The sequence below is a fragment of the Wolffia australiana genome, chromosome 1, assembly GCF_029677425.1.
Source record: "Wolffia australiana isolate 7733 chromosome 1, ASM2967742v1".
NCBI classification, from domain to species: Eukaryota; Viridiplantae; Streptophyta; class Magnoliopsida; order Alismatales; family Araceae; genus Wolffia; species Wolffia australiana.
In genome coordinates this window covers 4,115,550-4,129,729 of record NC_135835.1, presented here as the reverse complement: position 1 = coordinate 4,129,729, position 14,180 = coordinate 4,115,550, and the positions used below count along the sequence as shown (strand labels likewise).

Here is a 14,180-nt window from a genome sequence, read left to right as displayed (position 1 = left end):
TGAACCAACTACCTTGTTATGTGACAATAAATTGGCCACTAGTGCGCCCGAAACCATGTTCAACATGACCCCACCAAACATGTCGAAATCAAATATCATCTCACTAAAGACAAGTTAAGAGTCCAAGCTTATTGAGATCAAACACGTCCGTACCAGGTATCAACTTGCCAACATGAAAAAAGGTCTCCCCTGAGGGATTCATTCCTCAGCTCAAGGGGAGGTGTTAATGAAATGATGAGCAATCATGGCCTACGTTACAGACCCTATTTCATGTACTAGCTGTTATACAATCATATTTCTCTTTATGCCTCTTATACTTGTCTTTCTCCACCATCTGTGTTCCAATCTAGAAATATCCATCGTGACAATAAGGAATAGGGAGAGATTACAAAGAGATGGAAAGATGTAGAAAGGAAAGACACTGTGATGGGGGGGGGGGGGGGGAGAGAGGGAGAGAGAGAGAGAGAGAGGGGTAAGAGAGAGAGAGAGAGGGGTAAGAGAGAGAGAGAGGGGTAAGAGAGAGAGAGAGAGAAAGAAGGGGGTAAGAGAGAGAGAGAAAGAAGAGGGTAAGAGAGAGAGAAGGGGGTGAGAGAGAGAAAAGGGGGTAAGAGAGAGAGAGAGAGAGAAGGGGGTGAGAGAGAGAAGGGGGTAATGACAAACCTTGGCGGAGACTCTCTCAGTAGACATCACCTTCATTCGGTCATGGTTTGGGGGGCTGTCAGGGTGTACGCTCTCCTGATGGACCAGAGTTCGGCGACAATATCTCTCATGGCAGGCCTATTGGCCTGGGTGTTTGCAGCGCACCGGAAGCCTAGAGAGAGAATCCTCCTCAGCACCTCCCTGTCCACCTCCTCCTCGAGCAGGGGATCCATGATCTCCTTCAAATTCCCCTCACCAAACTTCCGAAACGCCTGCAACGCAACCCAAAAACAAAAGCCACAAGAAACAAAGATAAAAACCTCTTATTTTCTTCCCCATTTCTGAATTTCTGGATCGACTAATTGAATTTCTCACCCATTTGACGTTGACTCGCTCGGCAGGAGGGCGTGTGAGATCTAAAGGCCGCCGCCCAGACAGAATTTCCAGGAGCAAGATGCCGAAGGAGAAGACGTCGCTCTTGGTTGAAAGGTGGAGAGTTTGCTGATATTCAGGGTCCAGGTACCCCGCCGTGCCTCTGACTTTAGTTGATATGTGTGTCTGTTCCTCCTCCGCGGCGCTCGCTAACCCAAAGTCCGCCACCTTCGCCCTTAAGTCTTCGGTCAAGAGAATGTTCGACGACTTGATGTCCCTGTGGATGATCGTCCTCTCTGCGGCAGAAAGGACTCACTTTGAGGAAATTTCGCCGAGGGAAATATGTAATCTTCTGAGATGGGTTTCAGAATTTGAGGGCGAAAACATTCTCTTCTGTGATGGGTTCCGTAATTTGAGAGGAAAAACGTTATTCTCCGAGATGGGGGCCGCTCTTCGGAGGAAAAAACGTTTTTTTCTGAAATGGGTGCTGTAATTTGAAGGAAAAAACGTTGTTTCTGAGATAGGTTCGGTAATCGGAGGGAAAGAAACGTTACCTTCTGATATGGGTTCCGCAATTTGTAGGAAAAACATCTTTTCTTGGACGGGCACGGCAATTTGAACGAATAAAAAACGTTCTTTCCGAAATGGATTCCGCGATTCGAAGGAAAACAAGTTACTTTCTGACAGAGGTTTCACAAATCAGAGGAAAAAACGTTCTTTTCAGGATCGGGTTCCGTAATTCAAAGGAAAAACAGTTATTTTCAGAGATGAATTCCGCAACTTAAGGGAAAAAAAAATGCTTCCTGAGATGGGCTCAGCAATTCAATGGAAAAAAGTGATCTTCCGAAATGATTCCGCGATTCGAAGGAAGAAAACGTTGGTTCTGAGAAATTTCCCGCAATTTGAAGGAAAAACGTTTCTTTCTGAGTTGGGTTTCGCAATTCGAAGGAAAAATGTTGTTTTCTGAGATTGCTTTCGCAGTTCGAGGGGAAGGAAACGTTCTTTCTAAGATTGGTTCTGGCCTGCGTATGAGTGGAGGTAGGTCAGGCCGTGGGCAATGTCGATTGCAATCTCCAGCCGGTCGCGGAAGCTCAAGATCTTGCCACGATGGCCTGCATGTTATGCTGTGTTAAGCAATGATGATTTATTTGATGTGCAAACGTCATGGATATGGGTTCTTCAGTGATGGCTGCTGGGGATGCCTACCGTCGAGATGTTCTCGCAGACTCCCATTGGGAACGTACTCTGTGATTATGATTTTCTCGCCGCCTTCGTCAATGAAATCGACGAGCTTTACCAAACAACGATGATCAATCTTCGAGAGCAATTCCACTTCATTGCTGAACTGCCCACGCAGAGCCGCAAAATGCTCCTGCAAATCCCAAAAAAAGGTAATTTAATTACAACAATTTCAGTAATTTTTCGCCTTTGCAGTCACCTTTCTTGCGCGTTTGACGGCGACGATATGGCCATCAGGCAGAGTGGCTTTATACACAGTTCCGAATCCCCCTCCCCCGATCTTGTGTGATTCGGAGAAATGATGGGTGGCCTTGACGATCATACTCAAGTCGAGAGGAATCGACCCAGCACTTGTTCCACGGGATAGAGAGATACCCGTCGACTTCTGAGATCTCGCTGTGGACTCGAACGACGAATCCAGATTCTCTGAGGCGAGGACAACATCAACAGAGAATCACAACTTCAGAACAAGGGTTTTAAAGCACTTACCAGATTTCGCGGAGTTTACAAGTACGGGCTGCTCTGCCACGTTCCTGGGCTTGGTGCGAAAACAAGGACAAATGAAAGCGCAGCAGAGCAGCAGCAGCCCAGACAAGGCAACCACGAGCTTCTCTGGAGGCCCAAGAGAAGCTTCTTCTTTCTGAGCTTGAACAGGGTCGATATTCAGAAGCTTTCTCCAAGCCCTCAAACGATCTCCCTCTGCAGATACCAAGTAAAAATCCATCATCATCCTAATGTCCAGGAGTAAATTCGGAATTCTTGAAGGGCTAACCCGAAGGGGTAATGCAGCCCTCCGGTTCAGCATCCCTCCGTCGAGACAAATCATCCGAGCAGTGTCTTTCAATGTTCTCCTTCTTTGCCGTCAAATCATTCAAACCCTTCGTCGAGAACTCGGCGTGGAGAGCTTCACAGAAGGCGGCGCGATTGACGGCGACCCCTCCGGCGAAGAAGCAAAATCCAAGAGAAGTATCCACGGCGGCGAAGTCGGAGGTGATGGCGGCGCCGACGAAGGGGATTGCCAGCGTCAAAAACCAGGCCGCTGCCATGATCATTGCAGACATTGAACTCACCGATCGGATTCCCCCATTCGCAGCAATCGAATCAAAACCCTAGCTTCTCCAAATCTGCCGCTTCCTCGAAGCTATTCCGAAATCAAGAACCTTCGATCGGCTTCCTATCAAGGGAAGACAATCTGGGGAGTGGAAGTCGCTCAATCTACACGCGACGAAGACGAATGACCGACGAGGAGAGGACCGGATGGGAACGCAGCCGCCATTGATCAGGAGAAAACCACCTCCCCGCCTTTGTGCACACAGCTTCGGACTAGTCAACAACCTCTTTTAAAAATTTAAAACTCTTACAGGGCTAAATCGGGCCGTCTTTATATTTATAGCCTATAAAAAACGCCCCGTTCATGGATGTTTGGATGACGGATGACGTTTCGAATGACGACGGATGACGTATGTCGAATGACTACCGTTTGAAAGTACCAGTCCGGTCCTTGTCTTGTCAGGTTGACTATTCAATATCAAAGACAAAGTAGAAAATTTATGTTGATGGCCGGTTATAAAATTTATAACGATATAGTAAAGCTTTAGAATGGCTTGTAATGAATGCTTAGTCCCCTCCCTTCCCTTCTACTTTTGCAAAAATAAATAAATAAAAATTTAATAATTTACTCAAAGTGCTGCACCAATAGATCCACCCTCAAATGGAGAACTTACGGTTCGGATTGGTCTGATCTGACTGGTCCTCGGCCCGAAATGTCCAACACTGCTAATGACAGCGATGTATTGATTCACACGTGACGGACAGCAAATGATAGAAATTTAGAGAGAGGTGCTCTGGCGTATACATAAGAGGAGGTTCGAAGCCGACAGCAACAACAATCCAATGACGGAACGGTACTTAGTTGGTGAGGAGTCATTTCTTTGTCACAGATTAATAACTGAATAGGACCGATGACGGAACGGTGAGTTGCTAATAGAGATAAAAATTTAGATGAATGGGGTTGAGACAAAATGCAGACGAATGAACAAATGACTGAACGGAAATCCTCCATTCATCTCCATACAGGTCTGTCAGCCTCCGGGATGTGAGCCCCAGACATGACGGAACGGATGACGAAACCTGCCGGACAGTGACGTGGCAAAACTTTCTTCATGTCACCGTCCCGTCATGCATCCCAGCATATGCAAAAAAAATCATCATGTTCCCGACTCGTGTCCCTCTATACGGCGTCACGTTATATCTCCGTCACCATGACAGTGTCACCGTCACCGGTGACATGAATAAAACCCTATTTGGAGGACAGAGTATCAGAGGAGATATCTCCAATTATTTATAGGCGGCCTCGATTTGCGCGCCCAAAACAAAGGGACTTTTGTGGAAAATGCCAGGAAATCTAAATGTGACGTCACATGGCAAAATCTCAGCCGTTGGACAGCTTAAAAATAATAAATTTTATATGTATTTTATGTCTGTTTTAACTTTTCAAAAATTTCGTCATGGGCATCATCTGTGATGGCTGTTCCGTCACATGATGCGTCCGAGGCACCCCGTCACCATCACGTCCCCATCATGACCACTTCATCATTCGTCACCATCGCCGTCACCGTCACGGATCCCTAAAACCGTCACCATCACCGTAACATCAGTCGTCACCGTAACCGTCACCGTCACCATCACCATCACCGTAACCGTCACCATCATTCGTCACGGACCCTATCCACGTTGAACGAACGGAATGAAATGTTAGGATATCCCTTCCGTCCATCCTTCAGTCATCAAAACTCGAGAAGACGTTGTAACCGTCCCGTTACGTCATCCGTTTTTTTCCAACAGCCAGCTGTCAATTAATTCGTCTAACACGTGTATACCCAGGGTGCGTCCACATGTACACGTGTAAATGCTCCTATCTATTTTCTAAACCTGCGCAATAGTATTTCATTAATAAAGAAAATTCAGGGTTTTTAAATATTCCTTTTACGTTTAGCGGACTTATCTTGGAATTGAACTGCTAGAAGAGCCGAACATAACCGCCTAGCCTCTCTCTCTAGCGCCTTCTGCCACCTTCGCTCTCTCTCTCTTCTCTCTCTCTCTGTGGGCGGAGTTTTTGGAGTGGGTTTTGGCCATGGCGGGGAACGATTGGATCAACAGCTACCTGGAGGCGATTCTAGACTCCGAGCAGGAGAACATTGGCAGAAATTCGTCTTTACTAGTTTGGGAGAGAGGAGGATTCAGTCCGACGCGGTACTTCGTGGAGGAGGTGATCTCAGGATTCGACGAGACCGATCTCTTCAAGACATGGTTAAAGGTGAGCTGATTCACGGTAGGATGAAAGGATAACTGTTTGACGAACCTCAATTTTGATCTTGTTTCCTTTGTTGTCTTCTTTGCCTTTTAGATTGCGTCTGATTTCGATGATGAAGATGTAATTGATTTGTCTTAGGTTGCCGCTACGAAAGGAACGCAGGAAAGGAGCACTAGGTTGGAGAACATGTGTTGGAGGATTTGGAACCTTGCAAGGAGGAAGAAACAGGTGCTTTTTTTTTACTTGAGTTCCGGAAATTATTTCAGGAGGTTTCATGTGCGAGACGAAACGAAGCTTTTAGTTGATTTTGATGGTCAAATTACGTTCAATTCAGAAGCTGACCAGTTTTCATTGTTATCATTACCGACTTCTAACTAATCTATTAGGTTTTTCCCTCAATCATGCTTGTCAGGGAGGTATATGCATTTACTCGGACAAAACCTCGGAGAGCATGAAAATTTTAAGAATCTCAAAACTCTTTCGTTCTATATTTTAACTTCTCTAGGTTTTTGAGACCGTATTATATCATCAGCTGATCTTCTGCACGGAATTCAGATAGAAGGCGAGGAAGCTCGCCGCTTAATCAAGCGCCGAATTGAGCGCGAGAAAGCACGCAAAGATGCAACCGCCGATATGTCAGAAGAGTTCTCCGAGGGGGAAAGACCAGACACAGTCTTTGATAGTTCATCTCAAAGCGGAACCCCCAGAATCTGCTCCGCGGAAGCAATCGAGAGCTGGGCTCGCCTGCAAAAAGACGAGAAGCTGTACATAGTCCTGATCAGGCAACGATCCGAAGAACAAATCTCAAATTTTTTTTTTTTGCAGAATCATAAACTTTCTATTTTGACGATGATGATGATGATGATGCAGCCTCCATGGCTTAGTACGCGGAGAGAACATGGAGCTTGGCCGCGATTCTGATACAGGCGGACAGGTTCTTCCTCCCTATTCAAAATTTCAAATCACCCAAAAACAAAAATAAATTGAAAGTATTGAAGGTTTTTGTTTGACCCAGGTCAAGTACGTTGTGGAACTCGCTCGGGCGTTGGGGACGATGCCGGGCGTCTATCGGGTCGACCTGCTGACCCGACAAGTATCCGATAGTGACGTGGATTCGAGCTACGGCGAACCCACGGAGATGCTCTCGGGTAGCATAACCGAGAACGGGGGAGAGAGCAGCGGCGCGTACATAGTCAGAATACCGTTCGGACCCAAGAACAAGTACCTGGCGAAGGAGCTCTTGTGGCCGTACATTCAAGAATTCGTTGACGGAGCTTTGACCCACGTTTTTCACATGTCTCAAGTTCTCGGAGACCAGATTAACGGAGGGCAACCGGTCTGGCCGGTGGCCATCCACGGCCACTACGCCGACGCCGGCGAGGCAGCGGCGTTGATTTCAAGCTCGTTGAACGTGCCCATGGTTTTTACCGGTCACTCTCTGGGGAGAGATAAGCTGGAGCAGTTGATGAAGCAGGGAAGACAGTCGAGGGAGGAAATTAACGCTAAGTACAAGATTATGCGGCGGATCGAAGCCGAGGAGGTGTGCTTAGATTCGGCTGAGATCATCATTACCAGCACTCGGCAGGAAATCGACGGTCAGTGGTGTCTTTACGATGGATTCGACGTGGTTTTGGAGCGCAAACTGCGGGCTCGGATCCGTCGCGGGGTTAGCTGCTACGGCCGTTTCATGCCTCGGATGATCGTAAGTTTGTCATCTAGTTTCCGAAAGTTCCAAGGTTAGCTCGGTATTCTTATTTTACTTGATTAATTATTTATCGTGTAGATTATTCCTCCCGGAATGGAGTTCAACCATCTTGTCGACGGGGATGCTGACGGGGATGGTGGAGTTGAGGAGCATCCGGTGTTGCCGGATCCGCCGATTTGGGCTGAGGTCTGTGCAAACGACTACGATAGATTAATTAAATTCTTTTTTGGATTTCTGCTGAGTAGTGTGATAAAACCCAACAGATTATGCGATTCCTCGCGAATCCACGGAAACCGATGATACTCGCGATCGCTCGTCCGGATCCGAAGAAGAACATCGTAATGCTGGTTAAGGCGTTCGGTGAAAGCCGAGCGCTCAGGGAGCTCGCTAACCTCGTAAGCTAACCGCTTAAATAATGTCACCCGTCATTTTAGGCTAAAACTATTGGTAATTAGATTCTTTTTCAAGACTTTGATCATGGGTAATCGAGATACGATCGACGAGATGCCGAGCACGAGCGCGTCTATGCTCACCGCGGTGCTTAAATTAATCGACAAGTACGATTTATATGGCCAAGTGGCGTATCCTAAACACCATAGACAGAGCGATGTTCCGGAGATATATCGTCTGGCGGCCAAAACAAAGGTATACCACTCCGTATTTGGATATTTTTTCTTCCACGTGATAATAAAGACTAATCACAGTCCGAACCGGAAATCTTCAGGGTGTTGTCATCAACCCGGCCTTCGTCGAGCCGTTCGGTCTAACCTTGATCGAGGTACTTCCCCATCTTCTACTTCTTCTTCCTCTTAATACACAAAGATTTAACTCCTCAAGTATCTCTGGTTCGCTTTGAGCAGGCAGCTTCCCACGGGCTACCGATGGTGGCCACGAAGAACGGCGGCCCAGTTGACATTCAGAAGGTCGATCGATCCATCCATCATCTTTCCTAATAAAATATATTTTTTTATGAAGAAACTATAGCGACTGTTTTACTCGCAGGTTCTAGACAACGGACTACTGGTAGACCCCAACGAGCAGGAAGAAATCGCCGGTGCGCTTCTGAAGCTGTTCGCCGATCGTCAGCTGTGGGCGCGGTGCCGGCAAAACGGGCTAAACAACATCCACCTCTTCTCATGGCCGCAGCACTGTATGACGTACCTCTCCCGTCTAACCAGCTGCAGCCGGAGACAGCCAAAGTGGCGGCGGAGCCACGGCGGCGAGTCCGAATCGCCCGAGTCGCCGAACGATTCACTGAGGGACTTCAACGACATTTCCCTAAACCTGAAGCTCTCCATGGACGGAGACAGCGTCGGAGCCGTCGAAAACGAAAACAAAGCTCTGAACTCCGTCTGTTCAAAGATGAATAACCACAACGCCGAGAAATTCGGTTTGCCCAGGATGAAAAATCCAGTCTTTGTGCTGGCTATGGACTGCGACGAAGACGAAGAATTCGGAGGTTTGATCAAGAAGATTATCGGGTCGGTTCGCGAATCTGGTTTTTCCAGGTCCGGGTTTATCATGTCGACCTCGCGGACCGTCTCCGTAGTGAAGGGGATTCTGACCTCGCAGGGGATGCGCCCAGTGGAGTTCGATGCCTTCGTTTGCAGCAGTGGCAGCGATATCTACTACCCATCGGAAGATCCGGACCGTCCGTTTGCTCTGGACGAGGAATATCACGCGCACATCGCGTATCGCTGGGGCGGGGAAGATCTGAGGAGAACACTTGTCCGCTGGGCCGATTCTGAGGAGCAGTGCTTAACCGAGGATGAGCAGCGTTCTTCAGCCTACTGCCTGGCCTTCTCTGTCAGAAACCCAGAGAAGGTAGAACAAAAAACGAGGTTTAGTATGAATGAATAAATAGAATCATTTTTTTTTTCTTTCTGGGTATTCTCAGGTTGCGGCAGCGAGGGAGATGAGGAAGCTGCTGAGGACGCAGGCGCTGAGATGCCATGTCCTCTACAGCCATGACGGATCCAAGCTGCAAGCCATCCCCGTTCTCGCCTCTCGGTCTCAAGCCCTGAGGTTACATTTGCAAATTTTAAATTTTGCTGGGTAATTTCTAGAACATGCATCCTGTACAGATACTTGTACGTGCGGTGGGGGGTGGAGTTGGCGAAGATGGTGGTGTTTGTGGGAGAAGGCGGCTCTACGGACTACCAAGGGATGATCTATGGCTCGCACAAGACGGTGATCATGCGCGGCGTTTGCAGCGGCCACGCTATGGAGGATGCCGTGGCGTTTGACAGCCCCAACATTGTCTGGGCAGATGCTCATGCCATCGACACGGCGCTCTCCGAGCTCAAGCTTCTTCCCACTTGACAGAGGTAAAATAAATACATACATAGATTGTATCTATATATGTATAGAACTATATATCTAGAGAGTGTGTATGTATGTATAACTATAGAGAGATAGTCTGCAAAACCTCAAGCTTCTTCCCAGAAAAGAAGAAGAGGAAAGTTGGGGATAGAGGGAGGAGAGACTGTGTTGTAAAGCGCCGGGAAATGGTAAAATAAGAGGGAGAGATGGAAGAAACTAGAGCCTTGATGGGTCATTCTTTCTCACTCTTGAATCTTGATCAAGACATCTAATCTGTGTCTGGACTGCTCCTCAAAACTGCGCAGCCGACTGCTTTAACCAAGAGAACTGGGAATACAGCCAAGTGCCATTTTTTCCACGCTGACTCTCTAACTCTCTCTGGGCTTTTTCCAAAAACAGAAAGTCGATCTTTTCAGGAGGCTTCTCAAGAGGCGGCGGCGGCGTAGAGGAGCATCTTCTGCACGTAGAAGAGCATGTAAGCCTGAGCCGCCCTGACGAGGCCTTCATCCACGCGCGTGATCCAGGCGTCGTCGCACTTGTACCACTGATCCCCCAGCCGCAGATAAGTCACGTAATGCCCGGCGTTCAGCTTCCCGTTGTGGCTCACCACGGCGAACAACTCCATCTCCGCCGCTGCCGACGCCGCCGCCTCGCCATCGACGGCGACGATCCGGCCGCCGAAGCGGCCCCGGAGGATCGCCGACGACAGGTACGGCGCTATACTCAAAGCCAAAGGGAATTGCAGGTACCGGTCCACCTTCCTGGTGGTCTTCTTGGCGGAGGAATGCTCAAATCGCTTGATGTGGAAGCAGGCCACGAAGGGCAGCTTCCTGATGGACATCTGCTTCAGCGACTCCTGCCGCAGGTTGCAGTTCCGGCAGAGGAATTTCTGGTCCGGCCCGAGCCGCTCGGCCCGCGTGAAGCGGTCCAGGCAGCCGGACAGGGTGCAGGCCCCGGCCGAGTCCAGGTCCAGGGAGATGTCCACGCAGGGCTCCAGCGTGGTGGAGGTGAACCCGCAGACAGAGCAGATGACGTCGGACCGGAGCACCCCGGAGAAGACTCTGTGCGCCACGCAGCACTCCCCTGCAGGAATCAAACACCGGAAATTCGTCGTCTTGGCGAGGTGGGTGGGCGAGATTAGAGCCAAAGGAGGGATTTTTGGGCACCTTGGTTGCCGGGCTGCTGCTGGGCCAGCTTCTCGTGGAGCCCGTCCAGCACCGAGATGAAGAACTCGTGCGCGTCCTGCTGCTCGTAGCTCGCCAAGTTGGTCGCGTGCTGCCACCAGCTGCGAGGAAACGGCCGTCTCAGAAGGAAAGAGCGCTAGTGTTCGACGGGGTGGTTTCCGTCCACGGACCTGTGGAGGAAGCGGACGGGGCTGAAGGGGGCGCGGTCGCCGGAGAAGGCGGCGGAGAAGACGGCGTCGAGGTCGCAGGCCAGGCAGAGCCCGGGAGGGGCGGCGGCGAGGGCCCTCTTCTGGCGGCGCTGCAGGCAGAGGAAGCGGTTGTGGCGGTCGCTCAGGAAGTAATTCCGCAGCGGCGGCGCGTGCAGCAGCGCCTGCAGCACCGAGTTCATGAAGCAGGTGTTGCCCAGGTTGTTCAGCCCGCGCAGCCCCCACGGCGAAGGCGAAGACGACGAAGGCGGCGGCGGCAGGGGACTGGATTCCAGCCCGAGCAGCGCAATTTCCTTCTGGTCCGGCGACCAGGGGCGGTAACCCACCGTCTTTCTCCTCTTCCGGCGGTGCGGGGGAGGATCCGGGCCGGACACGGCGAGCCGCTTCTGGGCGAGCACGACGGCGGCGTCGAAGTCGGGGTCGTAGACCTGGTCGCGGCAGGCGCAGCAGAAGAGCTCGGCGCGGTCGACGTCGACCGCGATGTCGTGGCCGCGCCGGCGGGCCTCCGCGTGGCCCGGCGCGTGGGTCCGGCACCAGACCGCGCCGCACGCGAGGCAGGCGAAGAGGCGCGGGGACGGGGCGGCGCAGGCGGCGCAGCGGGCCACCTCGCCCGGGTCGCGGCGGACCTCGGCGCGGCCCGTGGGCCGCGCCCGCAGGCACCGGTGCAGGCCCGCGAACGGCCGCCCCCCCGCCGCCGCCGCGCGGTAGGCCTGCAGGTGCGCGCACGGCGGCGAGGGGGACGAGTCGCCGGAGCTCATCGCGGGAAGAGGGCCGCCGCGGGGATCGTGTCATCGATCGGCCCCGGTCGATCGATCTCTCCGACCCGCTCCCTCTCCCCGCCGCTGACTGCCGCTGCGGCTCCCTGTCTAGGGTTTCCCCTTGATCGAGATCGCCAGCTCCGAGATGCGAGAGAAAAATCAGACTGCAGGAGAGATAGATAGAGAGAAAGAGAGAGAGAGAGAGAGAGAGAAAGAGAGAGAGAGAAAGAGAGAGAGAGAGAGAGAGAGAGAGAGAGAGATCCAAATTTGCAGTTTTATGGAAGCCGAGGTTTCCAAAAAGTGGTCTTTGATCAGGGCCTTGTAACGAAAATTAGAGATTTGGGGGGAGATCAGATATTAGATCTGCTGCAGGACTAGCTCCACTCAGCAGTCCCCAAGTGTTGGGTGCGTCATGGATGGGATCCGAACAGAGCCGTGGTGATTTTGGGAAGCTGATGGCCCCAATCTCGAGTGAGGGCAGGAGCATTGTCTATCAGGTATAGTTCTGGATCGTCCGGGACGTGGATGATGAACGGAACGGGACAAAGATTGTCCCGTCCGACGTCCGGATATTTCAACTTCGTCCAAACCGTCCCGTCCAGGGACTCGTTCTTTGAAGAAAAAAATCGTCCGCGTCCCGACTTTGCCAGTTTCGTCCGGACCAGAGAAAAACCATCCCGTCCCTCGTCCCGGACGAAACAAAATTCACGTTTTAAAATTTTAATATATTTTTCTAAGTTTTTTTGGGAGATATGGAGGAGAGAGAAAGCGGAGGGACACACGTACAACTACTCTTGGGCAGCAAAAAAAAGCAGGGATTTTGATGCAAAATGTCAAGGAATTGATTAAGAGATGCCATGTGGCAGGATCTCAACCGTCAGAAGCGAATCCGACGGATTTTTGTCCATCCCTTACCATCCATCCTCCGAGACCGCCTGACGGGACGTTTTTTTCGTCCGACGTCCGACTATAAGAAAATTGTCCCGTCCATTCATCCCGGGACGCATTTCTGTCCCGGATTTCATCCAATGTCGCGGACGGGATGACTTTTTCGTCCCTACACTATACTATCAGGGTCGTAGTTGTCAAATAAAATTGAGTAGCTCCATGGTCAATATCTTGGAATGGCACTTAGGCTACGCTCTTCAACCTACGTCTGATAGTAGCAATCAAACCCCGGAGCGATGGCCAAAAAAAGGATATTAAATGAATTACTGCGCGCCACTAAGAAATGGATGGAGGAGACGGACCTGGGATGACGTGACGGTGAGGAAGGGAGCGGAGGCAGTACACAGCAGCCACTAAGTACGGTGGCGGTAGAGCAAGGCAACAATTGGGTGTGACAACACAGAGGTGTGACACCAACGGACATGGTAGCGGAGCGTGATGGTGCGGTGGTGGCGTGCAGCGGCAGCGCACGGTGACGGGAGGCAGTGGCACATAGGCACAAAGTGGAGTGTGGCAGCGTTGAGGCAGAGTGTGGCGGCGCAGCAGCACAATGTGGTAGTGTGGCAACAAAGTACAGCAGTGTGGTAGCGCGATGATGGAGCATGGCAGCATGGTGGTAGAGTGCGGCGACGTGGCATTGGGATGCAGCACAATAGCAGAGTGCGGCGGTGTGATGGCAGAGCAAGATGAGGTGATGCAACACGTCAAGAAAAGGGTCGTTGATACAACACGTCCAGCCGGGATCGATGGCTCGCATTGCAACACAGGGTGAAATACCGATCTAATATAATAATTTGAGGGATAATGAATCTTGATGCAAATTCGTTTGAAAATAATGAGATGCACAATTTGGCAACCAAAATATGATGAACACCCTGGAAGTGATCCGTACGTGCCACGCACGATCCGACTCCCAATGACCCATAAATCAACGATAAACTGCGATCAAACGGTCTATTCTCCGTAACAAGGAACGGACAAGGCAAAACTCTCCCCAAACCCAAGGAACGGGAAACGTGTAAAGGCTAACCCCGGCCGTGGAGCACGCGAGAATATATTGAAAGAAATAATAATACTCAAAAGGGGGGGAAGCGGATTGACCTTCGGGACCGAAGTCCGTTAGATCGCGGTGGGTCGAAGCCGTGTTTGTTTGGCATGGAATAGACCAATGCGGCGGCGGCCGGGTGGATGGACATAGACGTTCGACTGGGCGATGACGGGGCCGGCGGGGTCGTCCTGTCGAGACACCGACGTTCGACTAGCACGAGCACTCGGCTGGGACGCCGGCGGCAACTCCTGGCAGCGGGTGCCCAGGTCGGGAGCGCCGGTTGCGGACAAGCAACGACGCTCCTAGCTGGGCGGCGGGCTCTCCTGGCGGGCGCCGGTTGCACCTGATCGGCGGGCGGGCAGCGCGCGCGTCGAGCAGGGCGCAGGCAGGGTGGATGGCAGGTGCCCAAGAAAGGCGCCGGCAGCGGGTCGGCGGGCGAGCCAGCG

General features: G+C 51.2%; 3 protein-coding genes across 3 annotated transcripts; 1 reads left to right on the top strand and 2 right to left on the bottom strand.

Moving 5' to 3' along the window:
* Positions 1–282: 282 nt before the first annotated feature.
* On the bottom strand, positions 283–3,593 carry LOC144702547 (calmodulin-binding receptor-like cytoplasmic kinase 3). The gene is made up of 7 exons (XM_078574599.1): positions 3,023–3,593; positions 2,740–2,949; positions 2,450–2,676; positions 2,218–2,383; positions 2,034–2,123; positions 1,015–1,307; positions 283–911 (listed from the first exon to the last, which is right to left on the bottom strand). Exons 1-7 carry the CDS (start codon positions 3,309–3,311, stop codon positions 693–695), a joined length of 1,494 nt encoding a protein of 497 aa, XP_078430725.1. The 5' UTR covers positions 3,312–3,593; the 3' UTR covers positions 283–692.
* A 1,738-nt stretch (positions 3,594–5,331) lies between these two features.
* LOC144702535 (putative sucrose-phosphate synthase 1) lies at positions 5,332–9,835 on the top strand. The gene is made up of 13 exons (XM_078574586.1): positions 5,332–5,566; positions 5,702–5,791; positions 6,119–6,345; positions 6,434–6,497; positions 6,579–7,265; positions 7,347–7,454; positions 7,532–7,663; positions 7,737–7,913; positions 7,993–8,046; positions 8,129–8,191; positions 8,271–9,092; positions 9,166–9,293; positions 9,353–9,835. The coding sequence occupies exons 1-13, from the start codon at positions 5,384–5,386 to the stop codon at positions 9,588–9,590; spliced, it is 2,973 nt and encodes a 990-aa protein (XP_078430712.1). The 5' UTR covers positions 5,332–5,383; the 3' UTR covers positions 9,591–9,835.
* Positions 9,836–9,864: 29 nt separating this feature from the next.
* UBP22 (ubiquitin-specific protease 22) lies at positions 9,865–11,940 on the bottom strand. Its single transcript, XM_078574593.1, has 3 exons — positions 10,945–11,940; positions 10,757–10,875; positions 9,865–10,673 (listed from the first exon to the last, which is right to left on the bottom strand). The coding sequence occupies exons 1-3, from the start codon at positions 11,736–11,738 to the stop codon at positions 10,015–10,017; spliced, it is 1,572 nt and encodes a 523-aa protein (XP_078430719.1). The 5' UTR covers positions 11,739–11,940; the 3' UTR covers positions 9,865–10,014.
* Positions 11,941–14,180: the final 2,240 nt, after the last annotated feature.